This window comes from Prunus persica, chromosome G1 (genome assembly GCF_000346465.2).
Source record: "Prunus persica cultivar Lovell chromosome G1, Prunus_persica_NCBIv2, whole genome shotgun sequence".
Classification (NCBI taxonomy): domain Eukaryota; kingdom Viridiplantae; phylum Streptophyta; class Magnoliopsida; order Rosales; family Rosaceae; genus Prunus; species Prunus persica.
Genome location: NC_034009.1, coordinates 10,676,932 through 10,692,124, shown reverse-complemented (window position 1 = coordinate 10,692,124; position 15,193 = coordinate 10,676,932). Strand labels below are relative to the sequence as shown.

General features: G+C 37.5%; 3 protein-coding genes across 5 annotated transcripts; 1 reads left to right on the top strand and 2 right to left on the bottom strand.

Annotated features, from left to right (window-relative positions):
- On the top strand, nucleotides 4,791–7,897 carry LOC18789638. Of its 2 annotated transcripts, XM_007222829.2 has the most exons (4): nucleotides 4,796–6,249; nucleotides 6,322–6,569; nucleotides 6,934–7,143; nucleotides 7,340–7,897. In XM_007222829.2, exons 1-4 carry the CDS (start codon nucleotides 5,148–5,150, stop codon nucleotides 7,469–7,471), a joined length of 1,692 nt encoding a protein of 563 aa, XP_007222891.1. In that variant the 5' UTR covers nucleotides 4,796–5,147; the 3' UTR covers nucleotides 7,472–7,897. The 2 variants fall into 2 exon arrangements, with proteins under 2 accessions (XP_020410587.1, XP_007222891.1); XM_020554998.1 differs by lacking the exon at nucleotides 7,340–7,897 and having other exon boundaries at nucleotides 4,791–6,249; nucleotides 6,917–7,026.
- On the bottom strand, nucleotides 8,100–9,794 carry LOC18791260 (crescerin-2). The gene is made up of 5 exons (XM_007223129.2): nucleotides 9,393–9,794; nucleotides 9,194–9,300; nucleotides 8,940–9,087; nucleotides 8,632–8,826; nucleotides 8,100–8,548 (listed from the first exon to the last, which is right to left on the bottom strand). The coding sequence occupies exons 1-5, from the start codon at nucleotides 9,609–9,611 to the stop codon at nucleotides 8,315–8,317; spliced, it is 903 nt and encodes a 300-aa protein (XP_007223191.1). The 5' UTR covers nucleotides 9,612–9,794; the 3' UTR covers nucleotides 8,100–8,314.
- Nucleotides 10,455–15,052, bottom strand: LOC18791697 (pentatricopeptide repeat-containing protein At3g06920). 2 transcript variants are annotated; one of them, XM_020570895.1, is made up of 5 exons: nucleotides 14,984–15,052; nucleotides 14,452–14,514; nucleotides 11,393–14,269; nucleotides 10,840–10,920; nucleotides 10,455–10,755 (listed from the first exon to the last, which is right to left on the bottom strand). In XM_020570895.1, exons 2-3 carry the CDS (start codon nucleotides 14,468–14,470, stop codon nucleotides 11,595–11,597), a joined length of 2,694 nt encoding a protein of 897 aa, XP_020426484.1. In that variant the 5' UTR covers nucleotides 14,471–14,514; nucleotides 14,984–15,052; the 3' UTR covers nucleotides 10,455–10,755; nucleotides 10,840–10,920; nucleotides 11,393–11,594. The 2 variants fall into 2 exon arrangements, with proteins under 2 accessions (XP_020426484.1, XP_020426479.1); XM_020570890.1 differs by having other exon boundaries at nucleotides 10,455–10,920.

Genomic DNA, 15,193 nt, shown 5'->3' with positions numbered 1-15,193 from the left:
TGCTTAGAACTTCACTCTTTTCTAGTTTTCACTATTCATACAAAATCTTCATAAAACATCCAATTTTAAACAAACCCCATTAGCACCAAAATATTAATGTTGAATAAATTTAGGGCCCGTTTGATAACCATTTCAATTTTAGTTTTTCTTTTTCATTTTTCATTTTTTTTGCTAGAGTATAGAGGAAAAAGTGGGAGAATGGAAGAGTGAATGAGAGTGGAGATGAGATTAAGAAGAAAGATGAGAGGGGATGATGAGAGGGAGGAGTAACAAAAGTGAAAACAAAAACTAAAAACTGAAATCTATTTCAAATTGTTTTCACTTTTGTTACTCATCTCTTCCATCCTCCCCTCTGATCCTCTCTTTCAATCTCATACTCACTCTCATTTTCCTCTATACTCTAGCACAACAAAGAAAAACTAAAAACTAAAACCTAAAATTGAAATGGTTATCAAACAGCTCCTAATTAGCACTTTTCATTATGCAATCGCAATGATGCTTAAGGGAGTGGCTTAAACTAGGAGAAACAATGAAAATATGGAATTGGGGATTATGGAGAAATCCTTGACCTCTTTTAAGTGGGGTTTATGTAGGAACCCTTGACGTCTTTTAGGTGGGGTTTGTGGAGGAACCCGACCTCTAACCAAAAGTTAGTTAATAATTATCAAGCTTCATCCGCTATAACAACATCTAACTACAAAGGAACAAACTATCCCACAGAACAGCACCCAGTACTCACGTTGGATGAGGGATTAAGGGAATCTCTCATCATACAGAGTAATTATTAAACTAACTTATGAAATATTAATAAAATTAAATTAAAACATAAAACATAATACGTAACGCTTAATTATCAATCTATCATATAACTTTTTCAAATTCACAAATTTAATCATCTTAAGCCCTTGATCATAGTTCAAGTGATGAGGATAAGTTTGGAAATAAGTTAGGTCTACGATAGATAAAGAGTTCGCTTATTTTACCCTTAAAATAGACGTTCGGTCTACTTTAATAGTAATTAAACCTTTTATAAACGAACGATTTAAGAATTACACCTCAATCTGTTAACAGCTTGCTGGGCCATTTTGCTTGAGGGCGCTAGTTCTTTTTCCATTTGCGATGAAAATCATCGAATAGACCATGGGCCTGTAGCTCTTCTCTACAACTAAAGAATTGCAAGTTTGAACTAGGTTTAATGGGGTGCGCCAGGCCCATGCAAGTCTATGAAATATGAATAAAATAAAAACATAATATGTAACACTTATTTATCAATTTATAATATGCAAGGATTGATACTGACGAAGCAATTTATGGATGGTTTGACAGAAAAGGTCCAGTCAAAAATTATTTTTGCATGTCACTGCATAATTGAAGAGATAAATTAACAATTATTTTTGCATGTCACAGCTGGATATATTAAACAATTATACCAGACAAAAAGGTAAAATCAACTTGAGGAAGACGAGGAATGAGCCTATTTTGCTAGCTAGTTGCATAAAGTTGATATTGAATTGAGGAAGGGACCGCGCGAACGCAGGCCCCCACTACAACAAATTATGACGTTGGCTCTCCTACGTTGAGGAGACCATATGCGGGCACCCCTCCTAAGTGCAATGGAGGTCACCAACCTAGGCCATGAACCTTCTTGATCGCTCATAGATCCCGTCCAGGTAAGTATGTTTGGAAGTGCCTTTTATTCCTTTTTAATACATTAGTCTCGTTCTTAACTTTTTATGCATTTTCGATGTGGTACTTTAGACTAGACATAATCACTGGCTAAAAAATGCTGAAAAAAGTGCCAGAGAAACACTCAACTTTCAAATTCACAAATTTAATCCTCAAGCCATTAACATTAATTCAAGTGAGGAGGATGAGTCAAAAAATTAATTAGAATTATGATAAGAAAGAATTCACTTCTATTTCATTGTAACAAAAGAATTTAAACCGATATTTCTAATTGCTTTATAAAATGACTTTTCAGCCATAAAAAATAATTTGGGTTCACATACTGACCCAGAGCCATGCAGTTTGAAGTCTTGGTCTGCAAATTCAGAAGAACAATCTTACTCAATAAGGTTTGTGGCATTATTCAAGTACATGCAGTGTTATAAGTATAGAAATGCAATTTGTGATTTGTTATGTTCGAGACAGATTATTTCTTTTTTCGAATGTTCTTAAAATTACAAATAGAGAGTTTATTTCTTTTTCAGAATTTTCTTCAGATCACAAATAATACAAATAGACGTCATTGAAGGTTTGATTGAACTCGTAAGAATCAGTCTCTTCTTTAATCTATAAAAAACTCAAACCCAAAAATAGACTTGACTCCCTCTATAAGTCCTCAAAAAGACTTATAAATGACACATTTAAACTAGACTTGGTGGAGTGCGCCAGGCTCATGCAATATTGCAACGCTTGGGCGACACTTGAGAGCCCCAATAGCAAGCTATTATGGTGGACCCTCCTCCTAAAGAAATTAATTTAATATCATGTGAGCCATTGGCCCACGTATCAGATATTAAACTGATAAGAACAGATACTACACTTGATCTTAGCCAAAAGGCCGAGAAAGGTATGCTTAATCTCTTGTCTTATTTCCATTCTTATAGGTCCATTCGCTTCCATGCTTCTTTGGTGAAGCCGATGTGGGATTGGTACAAACAGCTAAAGCGTGCTTATAAGGCTGAGTGGTAAGGGCTATAATGTTGGCTACAAAGGACTGTATTTCTCATGTAAGCGGCTTGCAATTTGGGAAAAAGGTATAGCCAAGGTTTGGTGTGTGTTTTATCAAAAAAATAAAATAAAGGTTTGGCATGTGTACTTACTATGGACGGTTCCCAATTGCTTAGAACATTACACTCTTTTCTTAGCTTTCACTATTCATCGTAATTAGCACTTTTCATCACAGTGATGTTTCAAGGAGTGAATTATTGATATGGATTGAAGTAAAAGACTAGGAGAAACAATGAAAGTATGGAATTGGGCATTATGGAGGAACCTTCACCTCTTTTAAACGGGGTTTATAAAGGAATTTTAACCTCTAAATAACCAAGTTATTTAGTTAATAATTCTCTTCATATTTATTCCATAAATTATACACCTTTATAGAAGTGTATCTTATATATAGATAGATAAAACATGGATGATAGTTGGTCTACACAAGAGAAAAAGATTCATCCACTATCAATAAGCTTTAACTACAAGTAGTAGGAACAAACTATCCTATAGAACATCACCCACTACCCACGTTAATTACTGCACTTATTTGTCTTATCTTAACATAATACATAACACTTATTTAATAATCTATCATATTATTCTTCCAAATTTATAAATTTCATCTTCTTAAACTTTTGACATTAGTTCAATTGATGAGGGCGAGTCCAAAAATAAGTTAGGATTATGATAAACAAAAGGTCCACTTCTCGTTCATTGTAACAAAAGAATTTCAGCCACAGAAATAATTTGGGTTCCATATACATACATCTATTGATGAAATGTTAAAAATTCCAGCAATTAAATGTAGATTTTGAATTTCAAGCATGTACATACAAAAGGTATATATTTTTTTTTTCTTCTAACAAAAGGTGCATGGGCACCAAAAATTTTCGTGACACCAAAAATCCCACTGGCACAAATTGTTGTGGGCAGCAAAAGACGAGAGTTTGAAGGCATACACATATCATGTGTCCAGAACGGAGTTTAAAGGCCTGCAAATTCACAGCATATATTTTTCTCTTTCTCAGGATGCGTCCTCCGGTGTTACAAAATACACAATGGTTGGCTTGCAATTGAGAGGATAATTTTAAGTTCGAACTAGATTTGGTGGGGTGCGCCAGGCTCATGCAGTAGTGCAACGCTTGAGCGACGCGCAAGAGTCCCAATAGCAAGCTACTGTGGTGGACCCTCCCCCTAAAGAAATTAATTTAATATCGTGTGGACCATTGGTCCACGTATCAGATATTAAACTGATAAGAACAGATACTACACTTGATCTTAGCCAAAAGGCCGAGAAAGGTATGCTTATATTCATGTCTTGTTTCTACTTTTATACGCCCATTCTCGTCAATGCCTCTCTGGTTCAGCCGATGTGGGATTGTTATAAGGCTGAGTGGTAAGGGCTGTACCTGTGAGTCTGTGACTCCAACCAACAGAGAGCAAAACTGATTTGGTTTATACATGCAGACATACATCTGTTAACAAAAGTAAAATGTTGGCGACAAAACGAAGGCATTCAATTACATACAAGTTGTCTCATATAGGAGAAGCAAAGGCTGCTTGCGATCTGGGAAAACGGTATGGCCAAGGTTTGGTATCTGTGCTAACTATTTGTGGTTCCAAATTGCGTATAAGAAGTTAATCACACTCATGCTCTAATTAGGGCGTATTTGGGAGCGCTTTTGTCTGATAACCAAAAGCGCTTCTGACATGGTTTAGCAGAAAAGTTTAGAAGCACTTCTGGGTTATAGAAGCGCATTTTAGAGAAGCACCTGCTATGTGCTTCTTTATGAAGCACTTCCAAGTGCTTTTCCACAAATCAATTTAATTTTTTATGAAAATTTAAGATTTTTATAATAAAAGTGCTTTTGTTAGAAAGACTTATGAGCAGAAGTACTTCCTAGAGAAGCAGTCTCAAACGAACCCTTAGACGATAACACAAATGAAAACACTCCTTTTTTTTTTTATTGGTGTTCTTGAACAAACCTCATTAGCACAATGTTCAACAAACCCAATTGGCACTTTTCATCACACAATGATACAAGCTTCAAGGAGTGGGTTATTTATCAATCTATCATATAATTTAATAGGTAAATAATTTCATTATCTTCGTAACAAAATAATTTAAGGCGACATTTGTTATCGTTTTACAAAATGAGTTTTCACGTTCGAAAACCTCTTAAAGAACATGAGATACAATTTAATGTTTTGTGTCAATGAATTTTTCTTTACATTTTTTTTAAAATTTCTTCTTTCTTCAAATTAAATTTATTCTTTTTTTTTTTGTTCTAAAATGGGCTACAAAAGAAGGGCCTCAACTCAACGGGCTCATAACTAATTTCGCTACATTCGCATTTAGCTCGGGCCAGCCCTTCAAATACACTCTAGCTGAAAATTCAAACCGAAGCACCTTCCTTTCCTAACCAGCAATGGCGGGTGCGCATTGCGCCACCTTCCCTTTCCTCACGCCTCCAATCTGCTCCGCCGCCAAACCAACCAAACCCATCCTATCAGCCTCTATTGCCCTAGCATCAAAGCCCACACGACGGAAAAACTATCTGCGCCCGAAAATCCTCAAAACCCTAGCTGAACCCGACCCGCCACCCAGAACCCCTCTCCTTCCCGAACAACCCCTAACAAGCCCCGTAATTCCCATTGAGTCCCCCGTAACCCAATATGAAAACGACTCTAATCTCGAGCGTAGCTCCGACCAAGGCGACGTCGTTGCCGGAGAAGTCAATAAGGTCGAGGAATTCAGCGTATCTGAGACGACACCGGAGTATAATGGCATTGTTGGTAAATTATCTGCGAAGTCTGTCCTTAAATTTGGGGCGTATTTGGTTGGGGCTTATTTGTTTCAGGCGTTTTTTACTGTTTGGCTACTGGGAAATGACAATCCTGATGAGGAAAATAGGAAATCCAAGAGTTCAGGTTTAAGTTTATCCAAAGGGAAAGTTTTGAATACAAATGTTGGGTCTGGATTGAGCAATGTGGTTTATTTGGATGAGCTCCAGTTGGATGAGAAAATAGAAGAAATTAGAGCAATGGCAAGGGAAGCGCGAAAGCAAGAGAAAAAGGAAGGGAAGGGAAATGTTGGTGACGAAGATGATGTTATTGATGAAAGTTCGATGCCAAGGAATAGAATCGGTATTGAAAAAGAAGTCGGGGAGCGGTTGCTTAAGTTGCAGAATAGGTTGAATTCTAAAAGGGAGAAGTTACAGGGTCCATATGTGAAAGACTTTGGAAAGCATGAGAATAGTGAAGATGAGAATTTGAAAGAGGGGGAAGGGGGATTGATGTTTAAGAAAAAGCTTAAATTTAAGGCTGAGGCGAAAAGAAGTCCCAAGGGATTTGGAGGTTTGGAAGAGCATGATGAAAACCGGCCAGAGTTGGATTTCGAACAAAGTGTTTCTGAGACTTTGGAGGAAGAACCCAAATTGTTGCAAGATGATGGGAACCATTTGGACAAAGGAACTGGAAAAATGGATAGTGGAAAGGACATAGGAGTTGGAACTATTGAACCAAAGAATGGTAAAGTTTTTAAATTGCACAAAGACCGGTTTGTTGTTAGTCTGGCTGTTTTATTGATTTGCTAAATTTTAGGTACCGTCCAGAGGACAAGACGAGGGAGGTCATCTGAAGGAGTAAAGTCAAAAAAATCAAGAGAGTTGGGGAAGAAAAAGTCTCGCTTGAAGAAAGAAGTCCACGAAACTACCATAAAATCTGGTGATCATGTAAATGGCAGTTCAAGACACAAAGAAGCTGGAAAGGAACGAGTGCCTAACAAAGTCAGTGGCAATAGATCGAAGAATGAGATTGATCCATGGTGGTTGGATCTTCCTTATGTTTTGGTATGTTGTGAAACTTTTCCATATTTACTACATATTTTTAAAATTGTGCTGCCTGTTTAGCAATTGGACTTTGTTGCATTTGCCCAAGCCATCTTAGGCAACCATTTAACTTTACTTACTCATTGGTGCTACCATAAAATTTTCATGGATGCTTACAATTCTAGCTTATGCTTTATGATTTTGTTAGTCATTCTATAGTGCCATTTTAGCTGTATTTCTTTAACCTTTTATGCCCCGTTATGAATTTCATTTACAAGTTTTACTTATCAAACCAATAAAGTCTGTGTTTTGGTATCTTATTTTGTGTTCGGGTAAGCATTTTTGTCTCCAACTGACAATCGAAATAGTATGTATCCCATGCCAGGTTATTCTGATGCGGAGAGGTTCTGGTAGTGAGGGGCAAGGAGGACTTTATACTTTAAAGTTCAGTTCTCAGCCCCAAAACCAGAGAGATTCTTCATATACTGTTGCTTTCGAGGACCGTGCTGATGCCAATAACTTCTGTTTCCTATTGGAGTCTCTTTTTGAAGATCTGGGTGATTTCAGTGCTGATATTGCTCCTTTGCCAAACAAAGTAAGAATTATAATTTGATTTTAGAAAAGTTTAAACTTACCCATATCAAATCTTTATGTTTGAGTCACTATTGTATTGTCCAACATACTGTGACACCTTTTAAAATTGTCTCAAAGACAACTTCCCATTAGACATGCCTTTTTCTGTCATTCTTGTCATCTGTGCTAAGCTGAGAAAGGGGCTTTATTTTTTGTAGGAACTTCGTGAAGCAATAAAATCAGATAACATGAAGGTAATATTTGTGAAAAAGGGGCAGCTTCCGCTGTATGCCGGGCAACCTTTTGAAGAAGTTGAGATGGCTTTGCGCTCTTTGGTTGAACATGATTGAAATTTTGGTTTTTTTTCCTGTTTCAAGTGCTGCCTCCAATCAGGGTGGCTTTTGGTTTTAGGGTTCTATAATTTCTGATGTTAGGATGGCTTGGGTCTCCCTAATCTCAACTGAAGGTTTGTTAGGGTAAACTGTGAATATGTTATTTCCTTGTGGTTGTGGAATATGCAAGAGCAGATGTGAATGACCCGGTTGTCACAAAATATAGCGAAGGGTGCAGTTTTTGCTCGTAGGGATGTCTTTTTATTTCTTTCTTTTCAATCAAATGATTTCAACGGGAAATCTTTCAAACGTAGGATTCATATATTCAAACTAATAGACAATGCATGGGAATAGCTTAGATGAGTTATGTTGACTTTCACTTGTACATATATTGAGCAGCTGATTTTAATCTGCTGATGGAATGAATTTAATCTGTTTTTGGGATATTGAGCAGATGATTTTAATCTGTTTGTGAAATGAATGGCTGGCTTGCAATTGTGGCATGTTGTAGTTGCACACACCAGAAATTACTGATAATTTGTTGCTGGCTGTAGAAGACTAGGTGCCCTAACAATATTGTAGACAAATAAATTACTGAAAATTTATGCACAAAGAGGATCGCTGTATCACTTTTTTGGTCACTTGGTTGGCTCGTAATTAACAATGAAAATTTCATTAAGAAGAAATTTACATGAAACTGGAAGATGTATGTAAACTCATCTTCCCTTTCATTTGACCAGTAACACTCCTAACATAGTAGCTGCTACCAGGCTGCTTCTACCAGCAGAATCACTGGCCAAAGTAGCACTCAGACTATAGCTGCTTCTACCAGCAAAATCACTAATCACTATCTTCTAAACTCTACTGAGAAGAAGTAATTTTGACCATGGACTGAGCATGAATTGGTGTCAAATTAGACTGGCAAAAGTTTAGCCATATCTCTTGCTTCTCCTCTTCATTCTCTGTATAGGCATTGTACACCGAAAGCACAATACCCCGTGCCGCTTCCCTTGCCTCCGGCAGCCTATCATTCAACAAATCTGCAGCCATTTTAACCAAAGAGACCAGCCCATAATCCTTCATTCCTTCAAGCCCCTGAAATTGGTAGAAAACCCCCATTTTGCTTGAGAAAAAATGTTATGCTTAGAAGACAAGAGAACACTTCATTAAGTATTTACCATCTTAGAGACACAAGCTGAGACGGAAACGGCAGCTTTGGCTCTGACTCGGGGGTTGGCATGGGAAGCATAGGCTCTAAGCTTTTGAAGCAAAGGCAGAGGAGTCAAAGACTGCACCATTGTGTTCAGGGTCCTATCTGCTTCTTCGCACACAAACCGTTTGTCTTGAGACGCTTTCAGCAGCAGTTGCAGCAGCTGTGAACCAATCAAACAATCCAAGCCGTCCATCAGAATATAACAAAATGATGATGAAAATATGATCATGGAAAAGGAAATTAAGAAAATCAAAAATTGTATTGGGTGCACACCAATTGATCAAATGCAGCAGAGGTGGCAGAGTCAAATAAACTGTCACCAAAGGCCTTAAAGATATCAAACGACGCCATAATGGATGTCTTGCATAAAGCACTTCTGGGATTCTTCATTGCCTTAACCATCACCACCATAACTTTCTCTCTGTTCATACCACAATATACATGTTAACGCTATCACTGACAAAAAGACGTCGATTTGTTAACTAATTACAGCAGACAATAGAAAAAAGAGAAGAAAAGGCACTTACAGAGTAGGAAACAAAAGAGCAGAGTGATAGAGTGCAAAACGCCTAACATTGTTCAGAGACTCGCACACCTTCACCCAATCCTTTGAATCTAATCCCTCATTCAAGCTCTGAAATTCCAAAAATTGAAGAATTTATTGCCAAATTCCAGTTGGGTTTGTTCTAAATTACAGAAAGAAATAAAAGAAATTTGGAAAATTACCAGAATTTTGAAATCAGGGTCTGAGATGGGTTTGAGATTCTCAGAAGAGATATAATCAATGGTGGCATCAATGGTTGCTGCAGGAAGTGGAGCCTGGTTTTCATCATTGACCCCAAACTCGGGTTGCTTTTGGATAGAAACAGGAACTTTGGTTTGCTTTTTCGGCCTTTCTGGTGTGGTTGGAAGAGCATTATCGATGGGCCTGAGAGCCATAGCCATTGAAATCGCAGAGAAGGAACAAAGAAGAGGGAGAGAGAGAGAGATGGGACTTGATGACGAGGAGAACGAGGAGAATGAAGGGTTGGTGGAGGGGTTTGATGATACAGATAAAGAAAGTAAAATATTGTTTACCTTTCGTTTGAAAATTTGAAATTTGAAAAGCTGTAAAAATATCCGTTGGACACTCCCGTGTTAACGGTTACATTAACGAAGCGCATCACACTCTACACTTTGGTGCACCGCGTATCTTTCTGTATAGTGGCTATATTTCAAATTTCCATACCGTTAAGACACGTGGCATGAATATTGGCTTTCTTAGCCTTTTTTTTTTAAATTTAAATTTCTTTTAGAATTAAAAAATAATAATCTATATATATAAAGCAAAAGGCAGAGAATAGTAAAACATTCAAAATATCAAAAAATACCTTTGATTAATGCAAACATTAAGAATTGAAATTATTAATTAAATGAGAATAATATGGTAAATTCACATTTTTTCATATTAAAAAAATTAAAATTAAAAGAAAAATCACGTATCCTATTTTTATGGAACACAACTACCCATTATCTTTTTTAATTTTAAAATAAATTAATTTTTTTTAAAAAAAATAACCTCTTAAGTGCTGAAGCGCTTGCAAAAAGGTTAGTGGGAAAAAATAAAATCTATTATCTTATTTTTCTTTTAATTTTAATTTTTTTAAATATGAAAAAGTATAAATTTACCATATTATTCTCATTTAATTAATAATTTCAATTCTTAATGTTTGCATTAACCAAAGACATTTTTTGATATTTTGAATATTTTACCATTCTCTGCCTTTTGCTTTATATATATTTATTTAATTTATCCAAAAACATAAAGTGCTTGGGTATAACATTATAGAACTAGCTATTGGGTGTCACTTACAAAATTTTCCTATGCTCAGGAGGAAAGAGAAAAATTTACAGAAGAAGATGACCCGCCCAACGACTATATCCAACATAGGCCATCGGCCATACAAACCAAAAATTTGCCCTCTTTGTAGGGGAGGGGGGCTGCTCCTCCAAAGAGGCCCATTAACTCAATTGAACCGAGTATCCGGAATAATTGGCAAGGCACTGTATTCAATCAAGAACCATTGGTTCTCAAAACAAACTCATGCTCCTGAATAACGGCGACTGAAGTTAGTGTTGCAAAGAGTAAAATAGGTCGGGAAGAAAGAGTCCGAGGTTGGGCTGGACGACATACATCTTGGAAGGAAGGTTCATTCTCTTCAAACTCAATTTCCTTGACATCTCACAACCGAGACAAATTCGAAACACTATATACCTGCAACCATAAGTATTTAGTCAATGCAAAGGTTGCATCAATAGAACTCTTGCTACAACATCAATACATAAAAATGGTCGAAAACTGAATCATTTGTATTGAGAATTTAGAATCATGGAAATTTGAAAATCTGCCAGAACCACATCAGCACAAAAGGAAAAGGGAAAGAGAAAAGGCCAACATCTGCCAGAAGAATTACACATCATTCACACAGCTTTCCTCTACCAAACTGTGTGTTTTTTGTATATTATGCATGCGCCAAAAAGCACAAGACAATATTGAGCACACATGCACTAAAACACCATAGAATTCTAGATTTTAAAAGTTACAACCCTGAATATTCAATTAATCAGAACATTTTCAGGAGGAATAACATGTTGGCGTAGTCCCAAAAGTCATGAGACTCAGGACTCCTATTCCAGATACATGCATCCAATTTCAGTAACTACAATTGTAATCGTAAAGGAGTTACCTCTATAGAGAGCGACTTCAATCATGTTAAGGAATTGATGGAACGAAGACTTTTCAGGAAGGAAAAAAAAAGAAAAAAGATCTCCCATCCCCCAATATTTGCTCCATCAGCATGAATGCATGAGAAGGCACCTTGTGTCATCACCACTCACTGAGCAAAACACATCTATTAATCCCTCCAGTAAATTGCACGATATGCAATTTTACCATGATCTTGAAGCATGTTGAGACTTTGCAGTTTCCCTAAGCACAGCACCGACAATTGCTGCCTGCTCAAGGCATTCAGCCTTGTGCAAGGCATCCAACAGAACAACACATGTCTTGGTATGAATATGACAACCTTTCTGCCGAGTTTCCTCAAAAAGTGCATATGCTTCCATTGCCCTATTTCCGCTACTTAATCCTTCTATCATAGCATTATAACTAGCAGAATCGAGAATGCCACCACTGGCTTTAAACCTCTCAAAAAGCCCACTAGCATCTCTTATGTTCCCAGCCTTTGCAAGTCCGGATATCATGGTGGTGTAGGTGATTGTGTTGGGCTGTAACCCTTGTTTCTTCATCTCTTGCCAGTACACAAAAGCCTTATTGAATTTTCTAACTCTACAAAGACCATTTATGAGAATGCTATAAGTTACATGGTTGGGTGTACATTTCAAGTCTTTCATGGATTGAAAGCAAACAATGGCTTCATCAATTTCACCAGCTTTCACAAGTGCATCAAGCAAGCAATTATATGTGTAAACATTAGGTGCCAAACCCTTCTGCATTAGCTCTTCCATGATTAGATATGCTTCATCAATTCTACCCACCTTCCCAAACCCATCAACAAGACTACTATAAATAATTACATTCAATTCTACTCCCTTTGACTTTGCTTCTTCAAAAAGCATGTATGCTTCATCAAGTCTGTCAATCTTGGCAAGCCCGTCAATGACAGAACCATAAGTAACAACTGTGGGCTGGTGACCCTTAGTTTTCATTTCCTCCAGCAGCTGGTATGCTTTATTCACCTTTCCACATTTGCAGAATCCATCAATGATGGCATTGTAAGCACGGGTGTCCAATACACAGCCTTGATCCTTCATCGCATGAAATAATTCATAGGTTTCATGTGCCAAACCTGCTTTTACAAGGCCATGAATTAAGATTGAATAGCTCCGCACATCCGGGATGAATCCTTGAGCCTTTATCTCCTCAAACAAAAATCTACCTTTGTCAATTTCACCAGCCTTGAAAACACAATCCATATAGGTGTTAAGAAGCATCAGATCAGGAGAACAGCCCCTACGCACCATTTCTTTGTATATTTTGTGACCATCCTCCTTTCTACCACACCTGAAGAAGTTCCTGATGAGGGATGTATATACAATAGCATTTGGAATCTGATCAGAATCCAGCATCTTCTCATAAAGCCTGTAGGCATTATCTACCTTTCCTTGTTTACCCAAGCCATCTATAAGAGAACAAAACGTAACTGCATCTGGTGTGCAAACTTTGTGATCCATTCCTTCAAAGATAGAACAAGCATCATCAAGTTTCTGAGCTTTACAGAGTCGATCAATCATTATGTTTACAGTCATAACATTAGGATATAAACCAGCTTCTTTCATGGCATCCCGAACACGCAGAGCAGCCTCGAGGTTACCTGCCTTGCAAAGCATGTCTATTAGAATGTTATAAGTTGGAAGATTGGGAGCTGCATCTTTCTTCATCTCATCAAAAATCCTTAACGCTTCTTCTACTCTTCCCTTCTTCCCTAGGCAAGTGAGAACACAATTATATGCAATCACACTCGGAATGCACCCCTTTCTTTTTTGCCTCTCAAATAAGCTGTATGCTTCCTCAAACCTTCCAGCAGAACCATAGCCCATGATCATGGTGTTATACGCATACACACAAGGTACTTTCCTATTCACATCCATCTCCTCAAATAACTCCACCGCTTCACCTAGTCTCTCAGCTTTGCAGAGAACTCCTATCATGCTAGTATATGTCACATCATCAGGCACCATGCCATGCATTCTCATTTCATGAAAGAATTTCCAGGCCATATCCACCTTACCGACTTTACCAAAGCAGTCTATACAGACGTTATAAAGAACAACATCCGCATTAAAAGAGTTGCTCTTCATCTCATCCAACAAGGAGAGAGCAGCATCAACTCGGCCTTCCTTGGCAAATACACGAATAATAGTTGTAAATAAATGCACAGTAACTTCATAACCTATCTCCTGCATTTGATGAAAGAGAGTCAACATGAGATCAGATTCAGGAACTGTAGACAAAGCTCCAATTAGAGTTGTATAGGCTGAAAATGCTGGGCGGAATTTGAACTTCCTCATGGTTTGCAATAGATTGAAAGCTTCTCTCAGCTTCTGTGACTTAACACAGCTCACAACTAACTCAATACATACGTTATTAAATGGGCCAATTCCTGCAATACTCATTTCTTCCAGGACCTGTTCCAAGAACTTAAAATTTCTACTCCTAGCCATGACCATGAGAAGTGAATTGTATGCTTCGGGACAATGTGCTTGGTCAGTTTGTCTCTCACACCACCGAAAATAATTAAATGCTAGACCTACATCTTTCAGTCTCCTTAAGACTCCAATAACTGATTCTGATTGAGGTTTGTTGTCAAGCATTGATAAAGCATTCTCAAGGGTAGGTCCCCAAGGACGACCCTCCAATACTTGGCACACATCATCAACTACTTGTCTCACACCCTCAACTTTTCTCGAATTATCGCAACTAACCCTATCCATGGAGGAAACAACTTTCCTATCATGTTCAGAAGAAGGCCCATTTGGCAAGGATGAAAACCTTTTTGAAAAAGTGTAAATGTTACAGCAGTTCAAATGAAAATGGCGTATGCCTGCAAAAAGGAAAAATAAAGCAGATGGTAAGAAGTGATTCCTGTACATGCCACCAGAAGTATTAAATGACAAACATCATGGAAGCCAAAGACATTTGTGAACATTTTATTTTTCTGATCGGTGTTTACCAACATACTTGACTCCATAGAGAAGAAAGAATCTGTATACATGCCAAAATTACCTTGTTTTCTTAGGAGCATCTTCACAAAAGCATGCCCAATCTAACACTGTGTCTGCCCTTCACCTTCCAAATTTATAGAGAAGTTCAACACACAAGTCATTTCAGGACTAAAGGTACTCTAATCACACTCAGTAAGCTAAACATTTAGAAAATTAGACATGAAAAGTAAAACACTAAAACAAACAGAAAAAGAAGAGGCAGAGGGGTGGGAATCATTAAGCAAATACAAACAATGCATATCAAGAGGGGCACAGCACAATGTTTAATTAAGGAAAAACTTTAACACTTCATTCAATTTTTATATATAAACTCATATGAATTTGGCCTAAGTTTGTGGTGCAAAATTGAAGCTTTTGCAAGCATTTTTCATATATGATGAGAAAGTGAGAGAAAATGGGAAACAGTTCATGGTTGAGGACTGAGCTTCGATTGCAGGGACACGAATTGCTAAGCATTTCGACTCCTAAACTGTGCCCTAGAAACAAAAAGAAGAAACGCTTGACAAAAGTTATGGGCTTGTAAATTCACATACCGGAAAATCTTGAAGCGCAGGGTTTAGGGTTTAAAGTTTAAACCAATCTGCCAGAGAGAGAGAGAGTTGAGCTTAACACCAACAAAGACGATGACACTGAAACTGGTACTAAACACCGCCGTTTCGAGAACGACTTAATACGACGTCGTCTCAACGCATAGAGAAAAACATATAACTAATGGGCTGGGCGGGCCAAACGGGTCAAGTCAG

Excerpts from the sequence above, each read along its gene's own strand:
- LOC18789638 (XM_007222829.2), top strand. The coding sequence starts at position 5,148 with ATGGCGGGTGCGCATTGCGCCACCTTCCCTTTCCTCACGCCTCCAATC. Across the intron at positions 6,250-6,321 it reads AACTATTGAACCAAAGAATG|GTACCGTCCAGAGGACAAGA; the intron begins GTAAAGTTTTTA and ends GCTAAATTTTAG. Across the intron at positions 6,570-6,933 it reads TGGATCTTCCTTATGTTTTG|GTTATTCTGATGCGGAGAGG; the intron begins GTATGTTGTGAA and ends ATCCCATGCCAG.
- LOC18791260 (XM_007223129.2), bottom strand. The coding sequence starts at position 9,611 with ATGGCTATGGCTCTCAGGCCCATCGATAATGCTCTTCCAACCACACCA. Across the intron at positions 9,301-9,392 it reads ACCCTGATTTCAAAATTCTG|AGCTTGAATGAGGGATTAGA; the intron begins GTAATTTTCCAA and ends TTGGAATTTCAG. Across the intron at positions 8,827-8,939 it reads CTGCTGCATTTGATCAATTG|CTGCTGCAACTGCTGCTGAA; the intron begins GTGTGCACCCAA and ends ATTGGTTCACAG.